The sequence below is a fragment of the Erigeron canadensis genome, chromosome 8 (assembly GCF_010389155.1).
Source record: "Erigeron canadensis isolate Cc75 chromosome 8, C_canadensis_v1, whole genome shotgun sequence".
In the NCBI taxonomy this organism is placed as follows: Eukaryota; Viridiplantae; Streptophyta; class Magnoliopsida; order Asterales; family Asteraceae; genus Erigeron; species Erigeron canadensis.
This window is the reverse complement of record NC_057768.1, coordinates 43,507,321-43,529,359: the sequence shown is the minus strand read 5'-3', so window position 1 is coordinate 43,529,359 and position 22,039 is coordinate 43,507,321. Positions and strand designations below refer to the sequence as shown.

The 22,039-nt window shown below is 34.3% G+C and overlaps 2 protein-coding genes across 2 annotated transcripts; both read right to left on the bottom strand.

The window, feature by feature from the left end:
* Nucleotides 1–347: 347 nt before the first annotated feature.
* Nucleotides 348–5,641, bottom strand: LOC122579719. Its single transcript, XM_043751942.1, has 16 exons — nucleotides 5,612–5,641; nucleotides 5,329–5,406; nucleotides 4,061–4,132; nucleotides 3,478–3,607; nucleotides 3,297–3,377; nucleotides 3,108–3,190; nucleotides 2,915–3,030; nucleotides 2,674–2,784; nucleotides 2,479–2,564; nucleotides 2,024–2,183; nucleotides 1,542–1,619; nucleotides 1,380–1,430; nucleotides 1,208–1,294; nucleotides 1,085–1,135; nucleotides 886–961; nucleotides 348–563 (listed from the first exon to the last, which is right to left on the bottom strand). Exons 3-16 carry the CDS (start codon nucleotides 4,089–4,091, stop codon nucleotides 535–537), a joined length of 1,170 nt encoding a protein of 389 aa, XP_043607877.1. The 5' UTR covers nucleotides 4,092–4,132; nucleotides 5,329–5,406; nucleotides 5,612–5,641; the 3' UTR covers nucleotides 348–534.
* A 10,650-nt stretch (nucleotides 5,642–16,291) lies between these two features.
* On the bottom strand, nucleotides 16,292–21,532 carry LOC122578965. The gene is made up of 6 exons (XM_043751037.1): nucleotides 20,109–21,532; nucleotides 18,398–18,453; nucleotides 17,760–17,990; nucleotides 17,385–17,679; nucleotides 16,805–17,001; nucleotides 16,292–16,731 (listed from the first exon to the last, which is right to left on the bottom strand). The coding sequence occupies exons 1-6, from the start codon at nucleotides 21,183–21,185 to the stop codon at nucleotides 16,578–16,580; spliced, it is 2,010 nt and encodes a 669-aa protein (XP_043606972.1). The 5' UTR covers nucleotides 21,186–21,532; the 3' UTR covers nucleotides 16,292–16,577.
* Between the last annotated feature and the right edge of the window lie 507 nt (nucleotides 21,533–22,039).

Below are 22,039 nucleotides of genomic sequence, written 5' to 3'. Positions count from 1 at the left end.
CTTTCAAAAGCTTTTTTATTTGTAAAAAATGTGTAAGAAGGTATAAAAGCCTTTTAGAAAAAGCTTTTAAAAAGTAGCTAGAATTTTTGGTAACATAAATACCTCTTAAAAATTGATCTTTACTGTTATCCTTTTATGTCATTTTACATTTATAATTTTCAGCCCTAGTCCCAGCCCCATTTAGGCAACCAGTTAGTTTGTGTAACGCTTTTATACTAGCAAAAACTCTATCTCCCAACTCTAAACAAAAGCTTAAACAAGTCCCAGCTCGAGTTAATACCTCCGGCTACTTGACACACACACCCTACGTAGACTAGTTCTGCTTGAGACTTCGGTAAAAAGGAAAAAGGCCAGCAAATTCAAAAGAAACTTTTACCAAGTAAATAAATGAAATTATATAAAAGGCGCCCTGATTTGGTCCTCGTTTTATTTTTTCTAAAATAAATAATAATATTTTTTATACCAAGTTAATAAATGAAATGGTATAAACTAATCCTACAAAAATCAAAGCAGCAAAATCTGTCACGCTCATCATCAATCTTCAGAACACCATTGCTCCTCCCCTACAGACAAAAAAAAATACGAGTACATAAACAAAAAATAAATTTAATACAGGATTAATCAGTAAATAAATTTGATTTTGCCAGTTTTCCAAATGCTTTTTTCTTTTCTCTTCCTAGGAAACATGAATAATGATAATTCCCATTAGATAATAATTTTGCAGTCCAGAATGATGTGAGGCAATGGCAATCTATTGAGTTTGCATTACCAAAACAAACTGTTACATTAAGGCACTACTAAAATAGCATACTGGCTTTTACTTTCTTTCTGCTTTTCTACCTATGTTAGGAAATTTTCAGGTAACAAGTTTAGGACAAGAACTACCTTTAATATCGCGATTTTTGTTTCTTATCTGTGTTCTTGCTTTCACAAAAACCGAATTTTGTGACTTGTGAATACGCTGCAGTTTAATACCTAAAGGTTAGCACAGTTCCACTACTCCACAACAGGATGAGTTGAAATATAGAAATGAGCAGGTTGGGTAACACGTAAATGTTTAGTGCTATTCAAACGGAAAATGTACCTGGAAGTTTTCTTCTTTTTTTACGTCAGGAACAAAAAGATTGATAGAGATCTACAAATGGGAACATTATGAGCTAAAGGATCTTTGTAAATAGGAAAGGGGAAGAGGGGGGGAAGAACTAACCTCATCACGTTCAGCCAGATACAGTTCTTTGCCTGGTTGCCGTCTTACTGGTTTGAAATCGAAAACATCATGCAGAAATACATTTTCCTATTTTATACATTCAGTAAATTATGCCAATAAACGTAAAAGAATCAATCAAAAGATAGATTATACAAGTTATAGGAAATGCAACCTTCATGTGCACAACAAAACCAGAACCAAGCAACCGCTTCATAAAATTTAGCTACATAAGATACACATAAAAGAAATAATCATAGACTGAAAGAAATAGCATGCGTTAAATCATTTTTAAAACATTACTTAAAAAGTTGATCTCTAATGTAAAGAAATATACCTGGATTTGTTGAGCTGTCGTGCTGACTTTCAATACTCGTTTATCAATATTTACTGGAATTTCCGGAACACATTCATCCTACAAGTCACGCATAATACATATTACCATGGAGCCTAATCCCTTAAATGGAGTATAGGCGTGTAGCATACTATATATGCGGCAACTTCGACCCATTTACTCGTCGGTGGGTCAGTTGGAGATACTTTAATTTCTAACTAGGACTATGGCGGATTGGCAGGAAAATGTCAAAAATCACCCAGAGTGTACTTTTAATGCTAAATTGCTCATTCATGCTAATCATATAGTATTGTTGTTACTTGTTATTATCTACTTCATTATGGTTTCTAATCATATTTAACTCAAAATATCTATAATAAAACTCGACAGCAGAAAAAAAAAGGTGGACAAAAAAGTGTTTAAAATAATAAACTAATATATCTATTTTACCATCTCTATCATATAATTGGAGATCACAGAATTACCTTCAATGTTTTCTCAGCATTCATCTCCTCCTTTTCTGGATTGTCAGCTTCAAATTTCTCAAGGGACCCTAGTTCATGAATTAGTGCCAGTGCTTGCCTAGCTCCAATTAGAGTGGATTCGTGATCTGCTGCTAGTAGTTTCTCAAAGAAAGGGATCGCCCTGTACTAAATAAAGAGAAGTTTATTTACGCTGAACAGTTATGAATTCAAAAACACTGAACTAAAATGGAAACGGATCAAAAGATTGAAAGTTTCCAAAGCCTACCCACCCACAATGTATAAAGTCACCAAGATCATAATAATAATCATCATGAGAAAATAAATTGTTTCTGTAACATATTAGTTTCTACGATCATATCTTTCATATTATATAAATGTGAATTAATAAAGGTCAGTGGGCAACCCATCCCAACCCCTTCTAGCGAGAAAAGCACAGATACAATATTATAAATTACCCGCGCCAAAGTTTGTAGCCAAGACTCCAGATATCCATGGTACTTAGAAGGAGTGACCAAGAGAAAATAGCCACACTCTGGGCTTCCTGTTTCCAAGCCAGAATACAATTAGCCAATTCCATAATAGCACTATTTTCACAAATATACATAAACAATTGAATTGCCCAGAGTTTCCATAATATTTCAGGAACATGCCTTGAGATTGGCTTTTGAATGCATGAAATCCCAAATACTTTGCATTGATCTTTCTGTCTCTTCTAATTCATTTCCCCCAACGAAGGTGATGATAGCCAAACTATCCAAGATCTACAACAGAAGCCTTATCAATAATCCAAATAGGTAAAATAAAGACTGAGCTTTTCTGTAAGTATGTACGCCAGACTTCATAACTCATGATAAATAATTAAATATACAAACAACTTTGGTAAGGACTTACTAATTTTAACTTCTTCGACTGAGACTCGGTTTTGAGAGCTTCTGAGAGAACCGGGGCTGATTCTTTATATAGTTCATGACCATAGTCCCCACAGCCAACAGTGATGGCTAGTAATCCTGGGAGAAGAAAGAGTTATTTTGCAAAGTGTATGTAGAGGAAGTGCAAAACATTTAAATTGAACTGAGCAAACTACCTAGTGCCTCAATAGCCAAACAACTCTCTTTGACTGAACCCCTTGTAAAAGATTTCAAGAACTGGTAAAGTAACTCAGTGAAGCTGAAAAAATAAAAGGAAGAAACATTTTTTCAGTCAAGGAACACGTACGGTAATTCAAAGTTACAATTTAAGGAACCAAAATTAAATAGCTAAACGAATAACTGACTTCTTTTCAAAGAACTTATAGTGATAACCAAGACTAGATATCTGGATAATTGAAGAAAGTGCAGCCTCCCTTGTCGACCCCCTAAACAGAAGAATAATAAATCCAAGCTTAATTTTGTTGTACATCAATAGTAATGCATCAAAAACACAAACACTAAGACTAAATAGTTTTTTAATTACACCTTTTCTCATATAACTGCTCTAAGAAGAGATTCAAATTCCTGGGTAGGGGTAGAGCCCTTGCACTTGTACAAATCTCTGCATCTGTATCATTGTCAATATCTGTAGCAGAGTTTGCACATTTCCGAGTGCCTGTAGCAGGAGATTCAATGTAAATTACATTCATAGTACCTCGAAATTCAGATAAATTACTTAAGATATTTTCTTTAAGGTAATAACTGTCACCTAGTGAAAAAAATTTCCTAAATAATGCTATGTGGAATACAATTTCGCATATTTTATAATAAGAACCTGCTAATAGCCCCTGACTTCCATTCATCTTTTGAATCTATAACTTTAACCAAAATTTGCTACTAGTATAGAAAACATACTTTATCAACTGATTCCACAATTCCACCATTGTCTAAACTTAGAAATTTAAATACCCTATATGTTGTTAGTCAACTCTATATTTCTCTTTATCATCAACATTGTCTCCATTTAACTCTAAAGCATCGTATCAAGATTCTCGGGGATCACTTACCTTTCAACAACTTTTGTCATTAAGGATTCTTTATTTATTAATATAAAATACTATATGTGCACCTTGATTAGATTTATTTCTTCTCCCTCCCATTTTAAATGGAATGAATCAAGCTTCCTTCACCTCTCAAAAGCCTGTATAGCATAAAAAAATACATATATTAGCAAAACGCGGTTAGTATGATCATATTCAAATATTTAACCTATCCATTCAGTAGGCTTATCAACGTGTCAATTTTCATCCCTATCAATTATTCTGTCCTATCCTTTATTCAGCGCTAAATTATACAATTTTATTAAACAAGTCCTAATTACACCCAAGTTCTACAACTTTCTATAAAAATAGTTCGCTAGATCAAAACCAAACCTTAGATTAAACCTAGTACTTCGGCCACAAGGGAGGTGGCCTAGTGATAAAGGCATGGTCTTTATTGGTGAAAATACTTAGAGTTCGAATCCTAGGAGCAAAAAGATATCCCCTTATGGCCACGGAGATTCCCCTGTGACGATTCCAGGATACCCACAAAGTGGGTAGTCGCCCTAAGATTAGTTGGCTTGCAAGCGAGTCAGATACCTAGGTTAACCACCTCACACATGCAAACAAAAAAAAAACTAGTGTATTGCATTGCACTTCATAGTTATTCAACTTTGTATTAAGTATATAACTAGAAAAACTTATTTATGCAACCAAGTTATTACCTTTTTACCATTTATGCAACCACGTTTCAACCGGAAACCAGTTTACGGGAAAAGGGCAACAAAATTACATCTTTTCAAGATTAACAATACCACAAAGTTTCACCTTTTTTCTTCATGAATTGGCAGCAAGTCAAAACATTGTTCTATCATAAATATAAATTTCCAACCACACTAAAAATTGCTCAGATTAAGGAGTGAAATCAAAAACTACTTATAATGTGAAGGGATAAGTATCCTGGAATGTAACAATCTTTGCATGAATGTCTATAGTAGGAAATAACTAAAGTTGTGTGTATTGTATGTAAACAACTTAAAAAATGTTTATTGTATGTAAGAAAACATACATGACAACCATATAGAGGTGCCACTTGTCTGATTTTAATTGGTTGAATACATTTTCTTACATACAATAAACGTTATTTTCGATTTGTTTACATACAATACACACAACTTTAGTTATTTACTACTATAGACATTCGTTCAAAGTTTGTTACATTCCAAGATACTTTAATGCGAATATCATAAGCATTGAAAACCCCAATTCAAGAAAAATAATAATGAAAGACATAAACTTTAAAGAATTTATAAAATAAACAGATATCTGTCAATCAATTAAGATACAATTGGATCACCTCTTAAACGGAGCACGGCAGCAACCGAGCCGAACAGAGCAGCGGGTATTTATGGTTCGAAAACACGATTCCTGCAAACTGTTTACTGTTGTTATTAAATGGGTATATATATGTATTTTATAATTAATATATTTATAATTATTATAATGAATTAAGGTATGGTAATGTTTGCGGATATAAATATAAATAACCATATATCTTAATTAATTATAATTATAATAATAATTTTTATATTTGCTGATATGGTTTTGTTAGGAAAAATCCCATATCCAATAATAATTACCATAAATTTTAAAGCATCATGTATTCATATATGTTAAAACTCCTATATTTGATAAGTTAAATAACATATACGGTCCTTATTGTTCATTTGTTTGTGTAAAATTTCATATATATATATGTATTTTGTTTAGCATTTTCCATATATATATATATATATAACTCTTGTAAAACAATAGTTAATCAAGTATTTTAAAATCCTCTTACAATCTAAAACTAATTTGAAAAATTGCCACATAAGATTTTATCTTATGTGTCAACTCCATATTTTTTTTAAATAAACTATATATTTAGAAAATTAAAATATATATATATATATATTGTAAGAATCTAAGATCTTCTCATTAGATGAAATGATATCTTCTCTTTAGTTTAAAAAATCACGTCTATACCTAATGATATTTCATTATCTTTTTTATTCAACATTTATATGAGGTTCCTTTTGTTTTTTTTATGGTGATTATATGAAAGTTTGCTCAGGCCTTTGGTTAGTTAGAACTCTCATCGCATTAATCATTAGTGGCAATATTTAAAGTTTATAAGCTTTTTTATTACCACTAAATTATATTCATCTTATATGAGTTAAGAGTTTTGTATAATATCATAACTTTCTGAAAGAGTTATGTTAATTCTTTCGTTCATATCACTATGGAAATAATGTACAATTTTTAGTTTAATTCTTTTATCTTTTTTTGAAATTTATGATAATGGTTAATATAATCTATTTTTTCTTTTGTTTTTTAACAATACAATTTTTCATTGTGATGATGAGAAAAATATTATGATTGTAGACGAAGAGTTAGTTCAAAACAAGTGTATATAACAATTAGTTTAATGATTGGATAATGAATACGTTATTGTTAATTTAATTAAGTGAAACTAAATAGATTGTTCGTCTATATGTTTTTTTTACGATCATTATTGATCCATTCCATTAACTCATTTGTTCACATATTAAGTGTTTCATTAAATGTTTTTTTAAGCAAGTTTAACTCAAATCTCACTTTATTAAACACCTTTTTAAAGTAGCCGCACATCGTGCGGGTAAAAAAATCCTAGTATATATATATATCTATACTCCCTTAATAAGCAAACTACCTCACCCCTCTTTTAACACCTCTACCTTTAAAATGTCTTTTATGCCTACCTAATTTACACTACCCTATTTTTTCTCCATCACGCTCATTACACACACATACATTCATCCGATTTTCGATTTTCTCTCCCTCTCCCCTTCTATGATTTTCTCCCCCCATAAACACCATCCACCACCGCCCCAAATACCACCATCCACCGCCGCAATCCACCTTCTATGTACGCTATCCCCCCATAAACACCATCCACCACCGTCCCAAAAATCACCATCAAACCACTTTCCATCGCCGCCGGCTTATTTTTTTTTTCTTTTTCATCGCCGCCGCCTCACAAACCACCATCAAACCACCGACGTTTTTTTCTTATTCCCCGCTGTATCGCGCGGGTACAACGCTAGTATATTTATCAAGATCTAAAACAACGAGGTAGCGCATGGCTGGTTAATTCGTAGCAATGTATTGTGCTTGACAATAAAAATTTTATTTTCTTTTTTTTTCAAAAAAAAAGGGTATTTTTTATTGTTACTACATATTTTTGGGATATAATGAATAAAAAAATCCGAAAAATGACAATAGTTTTAGTAGTTAACTAGAAATTTTTCAATGTAAAATTTTAACTCTATTTAGTAAGTATAATAATAAGAGGTCTAATGTCAATAAGTTTTCTTATTTTTCATAAAAATAAATTTTACTTTACGTAATTTAAAATTAGCGATATGTATTTAATTTTCATTTATGTTAAGTTTAGTTCCCACCAAATTTTTGGGTGACATAAGTTTCTCATCGATGGATTTAAATCGTAGATTATTAGGAGATGTAAACTTGGTAAAATAATGTATATTAAACTTCTCGATATTAAAATGTAACTCACACTTTTCAAAAAATTTTTTGCAAATAAGTATAATTAATAATCATATTTACGAAGGATTGTACAATTGTAGTCCAACTCCGTTGTGAGTGTAGTTAACTTTTTTTTTTTTACGGAGTAACAAAATCAATCAAACTCAATTCATTTAAAAATTCTATATAAAGAAGATAAACGGTTAACATATATAAGAATATTTCTTTTATTTTAATTCGTAATTTTAAGATGATACAACACTAGATCACTAATTAGCAAGCAATAATATGGTTCGTACGTAATAGACATGTTACGAGTCTAAACCTGCTAGTAGTTTGGATGCGGATGAAGTACCTAATGATCGACTAGTCTTATGGCCCCATCTGTTTAAAAGCATGTTTGAGTTAGTGGAGCTAACGATGTCCAACAGAATGTTGGAAATACAGAAGCAACATCAAATCAAATGTATCCACTAATAGACTGGATGCTACATCAGGTTGTGACCAAACTTTTCGACGTGAGTACCAATTTACAGGAGATCATTAGAGGAACAAGTTTCACATAAGCAAGATAAGCGAGAGGAGAAAAAAAGGAAAAAATAGGATGGACTTTGGTATTGAGGAAATAGAAGATTTGGGTCGATGTTTCGGAGTATTAGAAAAAGACAAAAGGAACCAAGTCTGAAGATTATGTTGGCATATGATCATATTATTATAAATCGCATGTCCGGGAATAATTTAAGCCTACGGGGTCACATGAAATGACACGGTAACTCAATAATAACAATTGATATATTAAAGTAATATATTAATTAGTTTGATCACGAAATAATTAATTAAAAATAATTAAATGATTAATTATATTTAATTAATTAAAAAGGAGGATTAAAATGTGAAAATTGGAAAGTGGGCTTGGACCTAAGTCCATGTATGGGGGACGGCACATCAAGGCTTTCCATAGCCTTGATGTTGCTTAGTTTCCAAGTTATGTTTAACCTAAAATTACCCTATAAATACAAGGGCTAATTCTTAGGTTTTTCATTCATTCAATTCACAAACAATTCTCCTCTCTCTCCCTCTTCTTGGTTCGGCCGAAACCCCCTCCTCAAAAGGGTTTTCGGTTTTCGACTTTAGTTTAAGGGTTCTAAACAAAGGGTTGTTTAGGTTCGTGATCGGGGTACTAGCATACATTATTCGGGGTGTCTAATGTGCGATCGTGGAGGGGTTTTGCTTTAAACCATAAGCATTAATAATAATCTTATTATTATTATTATTTCAATTGGATCTTTGCATATAAGTTACACGTCTTGATTCTCTCTTTGTTAATTAATATGATTTATATTATGCAAAGCATGTTGATCCAATAATTAGGGTTAATTATTAGATAATTATGTGACAATGTGATTTTTGCGTGTAAATTTTCTGATGTGCGACAGTTTACTAGAAAAATCATATAAAATAATCTGTAATGAGTTAGGAGTCGTGCTTTGGACTGTAGAAGCCCAACACATAGGGACACAACTTTGTAGTTTTGGTCGAAAGCTGAATCGGACCAGAAACAGGTGTAAACTGGTAATCAAGCTGCTGGAAATTTCCAGACAGCAAGTATATATGTTTTATGTGCAACTTGTTTTGTTTAAAGGCTTACGCAATCAAGGTAACTTGATGCATGTGGTCCTCTTCTTCGGAAGGGGGAGCCGTGATTGAACTTTTGCATGAACCATAGTGACCATGTTTAGGTGGCCTACCTTAACTTGTTATATGATTAAATAGTTCGGTAATTAGTAAGTTTATTAATTTTTGTATTTTATTTATAAGTTGTATAATGGTGATGCAAAAATTGGTTTTGAAAATAAACTTGACTAAGAACTATCGAAATAGAGATTTCATTAATAAAATTGGAGTCTTGCAACCTTGAGATACACCGGCTCACCCATTTGAACAAATTCTAAAAGAGGTATAAGTCAGAGTGTGCTAGCCTTCTAAAAGGGCGGGTTTTTAAATCGCGTCTATCGCATACCTTTGCCCTTGCGCTTCTTTGTGCGTTCAAATGGAGCTACCGAGCTCTCTTGTGTTGTAAGACTATAAAAATGATTTTATTAAATATTATGTTTCGAATATTATGCATGAGTCTTCAAAACATAAACTTTTGATTCACATCAAATGCATTACCCATTTAAAGTTAAGTCAATCCCACCCACTTTGCTAAGAACACTTGCCAGTGCTTTTTGCTCTACGTGAGACGTAGGTGAATTGTATCTCTTCAAGGTGGATTACCACTCGTTGTGAGACAGCGGTGGACTATCTACATGTTCTTAATTGGGCGACTTAAAACGAGTTAAGAGGTGAGACCTTAACCAGTGGCATAAGATGGGACAAAACATGTTTACAAAACACTTAATACCCCTTTACAGTGTTATTGTAAATCCCATAAACCTAGGAGTTGCATGAATGCAATTATCGATTCTCGATTACCTTTTAAATGCCGTCATTTCTAGCAGATCAACTGATGAAATGATTGTATGTCAAGTTGGATCCTAGCCTTAGTGAAAGTAATTTGTTAGATGAATTTAACAAGGGTAAAATTACATTTCTTAAGGATAATTATCGAAATACTGATAATTGAACTTTTTGTCTGTTTTGTAGATGGCAACAACCAATACCACTCAAAACATACATCAATCGGCGTTCAGGCTGATGTTGGAAAGGGAAAAGCTTTCTGGATCGAATTTCAATGATTGGTATCGTCAGCTCCGGATTGCTTTGAGAGCTGAGAGGAAATACCAAGTCCTTGATGAGCCAAGACCCGTTGCTCCTGCTGCCAATGCTTCAACTGAAGCATTAGCGGAATATGCGGCTGCATATGATAGACATAATGAGGTCGCTTGTCTGATGTTGGGAAGCATGAATGTTGACCTACAAAGGCAATTTGAGCATTCATTTCCATGTGATATGCTTACTGAACTCAAGTCTATGTTCGAGAAGCAAGCTGGCATGGAGTTATACGATCTCATCGATGTACTCCATGACTTGCGACATGAACAAGGAACACCGGTGAGCGCTCATATCCTTAAGATGAAAGGATACTTTGAGCAGTTGGAAAGGTTGAAATTTCCTTATGCAAAGCAAGTACAAATTGGTTTGATTCTCAAGTCCTTATCTAAGGATTTTGAAGAATTCGGACGCAATTATACTATGCATAACATGGATAAAACCGTTCCGGAACTTCTTGCAATGGCTGTTGAATTTGAAAAGAAGTTACCGAAGAAAACTGCTACTCCCAATTGTCTCATGATAAAGGGGGGTAAGGTCCAAAAAGGCAAACAACCGAAAGGAAAGGGCAAGGCTGATGGCAAAGGAAAGCAAGTTGCTGCTCCTAAACCTAAGAAGACCCCTCCGGCGAAGAAGGAACATCCCGCTAAGAACCTACCTTGTTACCATTGTAATGAAGTGGGTCATTGGAAGCAGAATTGTCCCAAGTATCTTGTTGAGTTGAAGAAGAAGCAGCCCGGTACGTCCGGGACTTCAGGTATGTTCTTCACCATTGAATTATATTCATTTTCTAAGCGGAATTCATGAGTTTACGACACTGGGTGTGGTACTCATATCTGTAATTCTTTACAGGGGCTTAGAAGAGGAAGGAAACTGAAGCCGGGATCTTTACAACTGTTCGTGGGAAATGGCCTGCCTGCAGCTGTGGAAGAGATCGGCGATTATCATTTGGTTTTACCTAGTGGTTTAATAATTGTCTTGAACGATTGTCATTATGCACCTTCTATTACTAGAGGTGTTATTTCAGTTTCTTTGTTGAAAAACAACGGTTACGTTAATGTCTATAATGATATTGGAATTTCAGTTTCTCGAAATAATGTTCATTCTTTTGATGCTATTGCTTGTGATGGTATTTATGAAATTGATATGCGTGGTTGTGATTCAAAGGATAATTCAATGTATCAAGTTAGCAAACGAGTCAAGTCCACCTTGGACTCGACTTATCTTTGGCATTGTCGGCTTGCTCATGTTGGCAAGAAACGCATTGAAAGACTTCAAAGGGACGGTGTCTTACAATCAAATGATGAATCATTTGAAAAATGCGTGTCTTGTGGTTCTGGCAAAATGACAAGGAAACCTTTTCCAAATAAACCGGAGAGGGCTAAAGATCTACTTGGACTAATACATTCGGATGTATGTGGCCCATTTAGACATGTGTCAAGGAAAGGTGCTAGCTATTTCGTCACTTTTACGGATGATTTCAATCATTATGGTTATGTTTACTTGATTAAGCATAAACATGAAGTCTTTGAAACATTCAAGGAATTTAAAAGTGAAGTGGAGAATCAACTCGGTAAAACCATCAAGATCCTCCGTTCGGATCGAGGTGGTGAATACTTGAGTCAAGAGTTTAAGGATTATCTCAAAGCTTGTGGTATAGTTCAACAGCTTACTCCTCCATATACTCCTCAACACAATGGTGTTTCGGAGAGGAGGAATCGAACCTTGTTGGAAATGGTTCGATCAATGATGATTCATACGACTCTTCCTTTTTTCGTTTTGGGATTATGCCCTTGAGACTGCTGTTCGCATTCTCAATATGGTTCCAACTAAGAAAGTTGACAAGACACTGCATGAATTGTGGCATGGGAGTATTCCTCAATTGTCTTTAAGGTCTGGGGATGTGAGGCGCTCGTGAAACGAGATACGCCTGACAAACTTGCTCCTAGATCTGTCAAGTGCATCTTTGTAGGATACCCAAAGGAAACGATGGGTTACTACTTCTACATTCCTACGGAAAACACTGTCAAGGTTCATCGATATGTTGAGTTCTTTGAAAAGAAACTCATATCTCAAGAAGACAGTGGGAGGATTGTTGAACTTGATGAGCATCAAGAAGATGTGTCAACTTCTAAAGATACTAGCAATCTTCAACTTGGGGGGGGGGGGAAATGTTCAAAGAGATGAATCTCAAGATGAACTTCAAGTTGAAGATGAAGCGATTCCACTTCGTAAGTCCTCAAGGACTATACGTGCTCGTGAAAGATTAAATCTTATGATTGAGTCTAAACAACACGTGGTAGGAGATTTGAATGAACCTCCTAATTTCAATGCTACATTATCAGATCCGGAATCTGAAAAATGGCTTGAAGCTGCGAATGTGGAAATGAAATCCATGAAAGACAATCAAGTCTGGAGCTTGGTTGATCTTCCACCAAATGGTAGAACCGTTGGATGTAAATGGATCTTCAAGAAGAAGACCGACATGGATGGAAATATACACACCTATAAAGCTCGTCTTGTGGCGAAAGGTTATACTCAACTCTTTGGAGTTGATCATGAGGAAACCTTTTCTCCGGTTGCGGACATTAGAGCTATTAGGATCATCTTAGCCATAGCGGCGTACTATGACTATGAGATATGGCAAATGGATGTCAAAACCGCTTTCTTGAATGGTTTTCTAGACGAGGAAGTCTATATGGACCAACCTGAAGGTTTTGTCGATCCAAAACATCCCAACAAAGTATGCAAGCTTCAAAGGTCCATTTATGGACTAAAGCAAGCATCAAGGAGTTGGAATAAAAGGTTTGATGAAGAGATCAAAAAGTTTGATTTTGTTCAGAATCCTGATGAGCCATGTGTATATCGCAGAGCTAGTGGGAGTAATGTTACTTTCCTTGTCTTGTATGTCGATGACATATTGATAATAGGAAATCACATTCCAATGTTGAAAGATGTTAAATCTTATCTTGGAAAGTGTTTTGCTATGAAAGACTTGGGTGAAGCAGCATTCATACTTGGAATCAAAATCTATAGAGATAGAAGTAATCGGTTGATCGGATTAAGTCAAAGTGCGTATATAGATAAAATCTTGAAGAGATTCAAGATAGAAAATTCTAAGCGCGGAAACTTGCCTATGCAAGAAGGACTTAATTTATCCAACAAGAATGGTGCTTCTACACCTGAAGAGGTGGAGCGTATGAAGAGAGTTCCTTATGCTTCGGCGGTGGGTTCTATCATGTATGCGGTTAGATGCACTAGACCTGACATTGCGTTCACGCAAAATATTGTAAGCCGGTATCAGCAAAATCCCGGAGAGTATCATTAGACTGTTGTGAAAAACATTCTAAAGTACATGCGTGCTACTAAAGAATTATTTTTGGTGTATGGAGGAAATCCGGATCAAGAGCTTAAAGTCACTGGATACTGTGATGCTGGATTTCAGACTGATAAGGATGATACCAAGTCTCAGTCAGGGTATGTCTTCATTCTAAATGGAGGAGCAGTAGATTGGAAGAGCAAGAAGCAATCTACCGTTGCTATGTCTGCTACAGAGTCTGAGTATATAGCTGCTTCGGATGCAGCAATGGAAGCTGTCTGGATCAGAAAGTTTATTTCTGGACTTGATGTGATGCCATCAAATAATACACCTATGGATCTGTACTGTGATAATTTTGGAGCAATTGTCATTGCCAATGAACCTGGGGTTCAAAAAGGTGCCAGACATTACCAAAGGAGATATCACTATGTTCGAGAGCAAATCGAATCACGTGAAATCAATTTACTCAAAGTTCACACAGATAGTAACTTGGCGGATCCTTTCACAAAGGCATTGTCGAAGGGAAAGCTCAACAAGCATGCCAGAAGGCTTAGGTCTTAGATATTGCTAAGTTATTTCATGTAAATCTGTGATTAGTATTTGGATAATGGGATGTTAAACAATTGTTATTTTCAATAAATGAATTTTTATACGCGGTATAAGTGGTTTCATTTTTATAATAATTGTATCCTAAATTTGCATGTTTAAATCCATGAATATTAATTCGATATTCTAAATGTCTATTGTCGATTAATTATATGGGAATATGATTAAAGTAAGACAATTGTGAGAGATTGGTGAAAATATTTAAGGGAATATTTTGAAGATGGTGGATCGTACCAAACTCACATGATATTCAAAAGGTGAATATTAGACTTACCCCACAGAACGAATTATCATTTTATGGATCGACGTCATTGAATGAAATTCATGAAATGGTTACTTTATTTATCCTTTGACTTGAGATACAAGTGAGTTATGCATGTGTGGATTGCATTTCTTGATATAGTTCCTAACTGTCCTGAACAAGGCAGTAATAAAGGGCTATTTTCAGAAATGTTAAGAAACGACATGGCCAGACACTTGTAGTCAATACAGGATTTGTTCCTTCAATTTGCAACTGAAGAATGATACCATTTAGGCCCCTCATTAATTAATTAAGATGTTTGTATGGCCGTACCCAAATGAACTCAAAAGGATTCTTGACTAATTTGGTAATCTTGATTAATTGTAGAAATGAGAAACATATCGTTAAATTATGAAATGACATTGATCCATATTCATAATTAACAAGGGTATCTGAACAAAAGGATATTAAAGACTAAATCATTTCAACTTGGCAATTTTAAGAATCTATTCTTAAATATTTCCGGGAGCATTGGAGTGTTGCTAGACGCCAACCAATGTTATTACGTTTATAATAACATGCTCAAGTGGGAGCTGTTGGCATATGATCATATTATTATAAGTCGCATGTCCGGGAATAATTTAAGCCTACGGGGTCACACGAAATGACACGGTAACTCAATAATAACAATTGATATATTAAAGTAATATATTAATTAGTTTGATCACGAAATAATTAATTAAAAATAGTTAAAGGATTAATTATATTTAATTAATTAAAAAGGAGGATTAAAATGTGAAAATTGGAAAGTGGGCTTGGACCTAAGTCCATGTATGGGGGACGGCACATCAAGGCTTTCCATAGCCTTGATGTTGCTTAGTTTCCAAGTTATGTTTAACCTAAAATTACCCTATAAATACAAGGGCTAATTCATAGGTTTTTCATTCATTCAATTCACAAACAATTCTCCTCTCTCTCCCTCTTCTTGGTTCGGCCGAAACCCCCTCCTCAAAAGGGTTTTCGGTTTTCGACTTTAGTTTAAGGGTTCTAAACAAAGGGTTGTTTAGGTTCGTGATCGGGGTACTAGCATACATTATTCGGGGTGTCTAGTGTGCGATTGTGGAGGGGTTTTGCTTTAAACCCTAAGCATTAATAATAATCTTATTATTATTATTTTAATTGGATCTTTGCATATAAGGTACACGTCTTGATTCTCTCTTTGTTAATTAATATGATTGCATATATGTTTCGATTTCTTCCGTTGCGCTTATTCGTGATCTTGTATGTTTATATGTTCATATATTCTAACAGATTATACAAGAGAAACTGCATCCTTGAATAAGATATTTCCTAATCTTGTGGATTTCATATTTTCATGTCGTTGGAAGTGGGTTTGCATCTCAAGTTTTTTATGCATATGTTGAATTGAGTTTGGCTTGCATTGTGGGTGAGGAACTGAGTATGGATGGATGGTTGGTTTTAACAAATATTAATAGGTTTAAAGTACCATCAAGGATGGACGTGCACTGACGTGCAATATCATTGTATTGCCGGTTCTTGAACTTGACATTATATTTTTTTTATCGTCATGAAATTTTTCTGTATGACTTCTACAGGAAATCATGGCCAAGAAGACTTACATGAACATCTCAGTTTATGACTTAGCTGTAACTTTGTCAAGAAAATCCACCGATAATTATTGTAATAAGAAAGTTGCACCAAGTTTCCACGCACAAACCATTTGCTTGTAAAATGTACAGTATATAATAACATCGTATCTTAATAATAAATATATGTAGTAGATGGTAGATATTACAGTACAAAGCAACATGACTGAAAATTTGTCCAACAATACAAACTATATATGATCACTCCATTCCTATGCTTTTGAAATGGGTTCTTTAATGTAACAAAAATACGACTTACCAGTATGTGATAAGTTCATCAACAAATACCTCCCATAAGGAGATCCATGTTTTAGATCATTGTCTAAAATCTATTTTATGGACTCCAAAACTAAGTGTGGATAATATATTGTTCAATGAAACTCAAATTATAGTTCTATTTACAAAATGTTTGAGCCACTGATTGTGGCTCATTAGCAATTGATGGACCAGTCATAGTCCTGGTAGGCAATATGCACAGCACCACCATCACTAGAAAGATGTGACAACAACCCCGCCTTGGGTGCATCCAAGTAACCGGTGATCCACTTCAAGATCTCCTTTTCATGTCCAAAATCAACGCTAAACCTGACAGGAAAAACACGATCTTAGTCCATGGGTATGTGTAGATTGAACTAAGTGGTTAATATGTTTGGCTTACCATTTAAATATTCGAGTTAGGTGCACTGTTCTCTTGGCAAGATCCACTTGGATGCCATCCCTCTGCAGAAATTCTCGAGCGGCAAATCTCAGTTCAGATTCAATACCTTGTGGGGTGAAGAATCTCACTGGTGGACTTGATTTGGACCCGTTGCAGATACCAAAATGAATCAATGGGTTAACTTTTGGAGAAGTCAACTGCATAATGAAAAAAAACACTGGTTTAGCATATATGATCATAGATAACAATTTTAGCCCATTTACTAATGAATGGGTTAACCTAAGTTATGTGTATTAGCTATAAAGTAAATGAGTTATATGAATCAAAAGTCGTCCAAAGCCTACTTTCAAAAATATGATCTTAACTATTTTCAAAGAAGATTAGATTATATACAATTTTCAAAATTGTTTGGTTTGAAAGTGTTTGGCGCTAAGCAACCCTTTCAACCCATACCAAAACTGACCATTTTGACCCCTACCATTATTTATAACATGTTACTCAACCTACCTGATATACCCTTTTAGCCACCTCCATAAAGTATAAGCAACCATAAATTGAATATGATCTATTGAAATCATACCTCTAAACGCTTGTCACCAGAACCAAAGGGCTTTGTAAATGAGTAAGGTGCTCTTCGGTTATTTCTAAGAACTCCATTTACAATTGATGAAAGGGAATACGGGGAGCCTCCAATGACATAGACAAAATCAGTATTAAAGGCTCTCCTTTCAATTACAGCAGCCCCTGGATGCCCAATACTGATAATAGCATGGATGACCATGGCATTGTGTAGATTAATAAAGAAGGCAAGTCTCTCAGAAACCGAGAGAGTTGATACATCCACCCTTTGTAGTTCTTGCATCAGATTCACATATCTGTGAAGTAAGCTAACAAATTTACTGATTTGAATCCAAACAATTAATCACTTGTTATTATAGTTATAATAAAATTTTACCTCCGGAATTCTTCACTGTTGCTTATACCCAAATAATCTAGATGACAGCCATCTTCAGATGCATAGGATTCTAGAATTGCTGACATTATCTTGGCAAGTCTTAAGCTAATTGCATTAGCAGACTTTGGCGCGAGATCATTTGTCGAACCCCGAAAGTTATAGCATCGAGGAATGAAAGGCTCATGTTCAAGAAACCGATAAAAATGGTTCCCATCCTCGAACTCATTTTCCCTGTATGCACAAGGAGCATGATCTATAACTACAATACCAAGCACTGCCCAAAGTTTTCATAGTACTATATAACTAGAGGTAGCAAATTGTAGATTTTGGAATTCATTGAGTTAAACTGGTTTAAGTAGGTTGATCCAAAACACTTTAATCCGAGCTTCTTAGGATCTTCTATAAATAACTAGTGTCAAGCAAGATTTCCAAATAGTACTCGTAACATTGTTTCATAAATACCTTTTGGGCTAATTCCATCCCATTTGGCCCGCTTTTTTTGGACCAATTTGACCTGCTTTAAGCTACTTTAAAAAAAATTACTAGCTTGAGCAGTTGTTGGCTTGTGTATAAATTAATCGGCCAGTGTGGTCACTTCTAAGTTTAAGATAAACCCAAAAACAAGATTATAATTTTACCCGAACACGTGGTGGATAAAGTGTCGCCTTGCTAGCTGCTTCCCCATCTCAACAGCCTAATGCCAAGAACGACAATTCAGTTATGAACATTCCACATGCATACAAGTACGTTTTATATTCCAGAATAGCAAATATCACGCACCTAAAGAAACAAGCAATGTAATCTTCATTTATATATTATGTCTAATTCATCATCCTACACAATATGACAATAACATGTGTCATCTATTTCTCTCACGCATCTCATCTTTCATGTTTCCATGTCTCATAACAATCATATGAAAATGATGTCTTGTAAGCACAAAATATTAGAGGAAACACAATTTTTTTCTAAACCTATACGATACGAGTAGAAGATGCCTTGTGTAGTTGGGCTTGATAAAACATTTATACTAGTATTGTAGCCTTTGACTGTGTTACTTTTTTTTTATGAAGTTCAAAACAGCGGCGGAAGATCAGTATGACCAAAAGAGGTTCTGCTCCCTCCAGAATTTTGAGATATAATTAGCAATTATTTACGGAGTAATATACTATGGTAAAAAAATAAGATTTATGTGTATTTACCCCTCCCAAAAATTTAAGATATATATATGTACTAGATTTTGAAAAAATTTGACCCCCCACTGTAGTGATGTTCGATCAAGTTCCGCCGCTGGTTAAAAACAAAGCCAAAACATATCGTGAGCACAATTAACTTTGTTTCAGGAACCCAACTATATAATTATTATTACGGGAAAAGCATCTGAGTCCTAATACGGTCAAATTATTGAAGCCGAGATGTACATTTAATATTAGAGGAGTATTTTACTCGAGGAAGCACAAGATCCAGCAGCATGCAAAAGAGTCATGATTCGTGTTGCCAATAAAGAATCAATTGTGCAGTGAACCATGTGTCATCAATGATGACTTTAATGTTCTTTTAAACAATTAACAAACCATCAAACTATTTTACCCTAATAAAAATACTGTACTATTACCCAAGTAAAAATCTATTTCCCCAAGAGTTAAAACATTTTGATTTTCATGAATAATGTACACATTATTACTACTAGTGCTTTCAATATGAATTGTAAATATGAAGAACTTATATCAATCATTAAAACAATAGAAAAAGTTGGTTGAAAAACATTGGCAATCCATACTATTCCAATGCAAAACACATATCTTATGACATTCAAATGCTTTTTAAAAGTTTGTTTATAACTAACTTCTAATCACCATTAAATCTAATTATCTTCTACTCAATTAGTGTACCTTGTAAACTAATTCTTCATGATTTTGTCCCTCATTATTTTTCTTTTATTAAATAATTATTTAATCCAAACACATAATACAGTTAGGTCAACCCCATTTTAGACTTTGGATCTTTATTCTTTTAAAACGACAATAGATAGACAAAATATCACCAACTTGTCTACTCAAATAGATATCTTTATATATCCCACTACCGCCTTAAGTCCTGTTTCAAATTATTAAAATATTATTATTTCAAACTTCAATTCACGAATATCCCCCAAAATTATCTATGATAATCCAAATAGACAAAGTCATAATATCAAAATTATATGGCAAAACTTAACATGTCACATAATTAATCCGTTTTTATATTGTTTGTAAAAATAAATTTATGTCACATAACTTTTATGAATTTTGAAAGAATTTATAATAAAAAAAATAAAATAAAAGACAGTAGAAAAGTCAAACAAATTACCATCTTTCTGCCACAGTCAAACTGATGAATCAAAACCTCCACCATCTCAGCCGCCGAGAAACAATTCTTAACGATCTTCATCTTCATCAACCTATCCTGGATCGGCAACCGCTGTCTCAAAACCCTTACCGCCGTCACCATCTCATCCATCCTTTCCTCTTCCGGATCATCGAATCCGTACACTGGAACCGCCGGCGCGTCATCAGGACACTTCCGGCAAAGCAATTCCTTCATCCTCTCCTCTAACAAACCACAATTTCTTAACGAATTCAACGCCACAAGTCCGCCGAACATCTTCTCGTTGAAAAATATCTGCGGCACGGCGGAGCTTCCTGACCGCTCGATTAATTCCTTCTCGCGCGTAGGATACACGTCAATATTAATCTCCACGTAGCGTATATTTCGGTCTCTGAAATATGACCTGACTGCTTTTGAATCTCTACAGTTTGATCTCGAAAAGAACGTGATCCGTCCTTTAAACTGTTCGTTTTCGGTTTTATCGTTTTTTAGCTTTACTGTAACTTTAACTCCTGATAGATTAATCTCCGTTACATTTGAAAATTTATTACCATCCAAAACGACGTCGTTTTCGTTATCTTCAGTTAATAACGATAATCGTTTAGTTATCGCTGCTGATAAGCTATTACTTTTCTCTCTAAAAAACTTACCTATCGCCGGAATCTGTACAGCACTTTCCGGACTAGAATTTGATCGTTTGATTGGCGGAACAGATTTCGATTCTGTGTAAACAATTAGAACACCTGGCGGTGCTTCTGGTTTAGGCAGCTGAGGATTAAATAACTGATTCTGTTCAGCTTCGCCACATTTATCGGAATCCTCAAACGGTTTTTTATTAATATGTGATTTTTCAGTTTCATCAGAAGCTCCGTCATCACTGTTACTAGAATCATCTAATGATGATGAAGAAGAATCGTTATCATTTACATCTGAATCGATTTGTTGTTCCGTTTTTCGGTCTTCGAAATCTTCACTTTCCGTTACGTTCATCTTCTTCTCCGGTGATTGATTGTTTTCTGTATGGACCATAATATCAACATCGGTTGTTATTTGGCCCATGGTTATGATAAAAAAATTATTTGAAATGAAAAATAGAGATTAAGTTGCGAGAGTGACGATAATATCAGGGGAGAAAATATGTATGTATCTGTATCTGTCTTTATGTATATATATTTGAAGGTGAAGGTGTGTTTGAGGGGGATTTGCTAAGTCAGCGGGAGGAGGTGGAAACTGACAAACGTGACCGGCGGGATCCGGCGAGAATACTAATTAGATTAGATTAGATACTATACTGGTGATAAATATATATGTTTGTTACGGTATTAATTAATTAACGAATAGTGTTACAAGGACTATAATTTTTGTGATATTTGCTTAATTTAATACATATGAATCTGTTATATGGATATGAGAACAAATCAATTTAATATTTGACATGTTTAAGAATTTAAATAATACTACGTGAAGGGAGTATAGAGATTCAAATATCACATGACACATGCTTGCTTCTTTACTTTCCCTATCGTCTCGAGTTTTTATTAAAACAAAATAAAAGAGAAGATTGGGTAGAAAAAGAAAAGATAGATGATTACATAACAAATTCGAGTTGAAAGAAAAAAAAAATGTTGATAGTTAAATATATTCTTGAGTTAGAAGGGAAGGAAAAGAAAGGATAAAAAATACAATTTTACATCTATAGCCTTGTAGTAATTAAAACCTTTATATAAGTTTGAGTGGTATAATAATAATTTCACCACTTTTCCTTCCAAATCTTGCCAAAAGTGGCAAGAAAGTTTTGGAATCAAAACATTATATTTTCCCTTTCTTTCCCTTCCCTTTCTTTTAAAAAAAAACTCAAGAATACAAAAACTAAAAGTTTCTTACCCTTTCTTTTCTTATCCCTTCAAAATAAA

What these genes read in the sequence shown, in the direction of transcription:
- LOC122579719 (XM_043751942.1), bottom strand. Translation starts at nt 4,091, where the DNA reads ATGGGAGGGAGAAGAAATAAATCTAATCAAG. An exon ending in ATTCAAAAGCCAATCTCAAG is followed by an intron (nt 2,565 to 2,673) that starts GCATGTTCCTGA and finishes GCTTGGAAACAG; the next exon opens with GAAGCCCAGAGTGTGGCTAT. An exon ending in CGACAGCTCAACAAATCCAG is followed by an intron (nt 1,431 to 1,541) that starts GTATATTTCTTT and finishes TATCTTATGTAG; the next exon opens with CTAAATTTTATGAAGCGGTT.
- LOC122578965 (XM_043751037.1), bottom strand. Translation starts at nt 21,185, where the DNA reads ATGGGCCAAATAACAACCGATGTTGATATTATGGTCCATACAGAAAAC. An exon ending in CTGGTGACAAGCGTTTAGAG is followed by an intron (nt 17,002 to 17,384) that starts GTATGATTTCAA and finishes TTCATTATGCAG; the next exon opens with TTGACTTCTCCAAAAGTTAA. An exon ending in CTAACTCGAATATTTAAATG is followed by an intron (nt 16,732 to 16,804) that starts GTAAGCCAAACA and finishes TTTTCCTGTCAG; the next exon opens with GTTTAGCGTTGATTTTGGAC.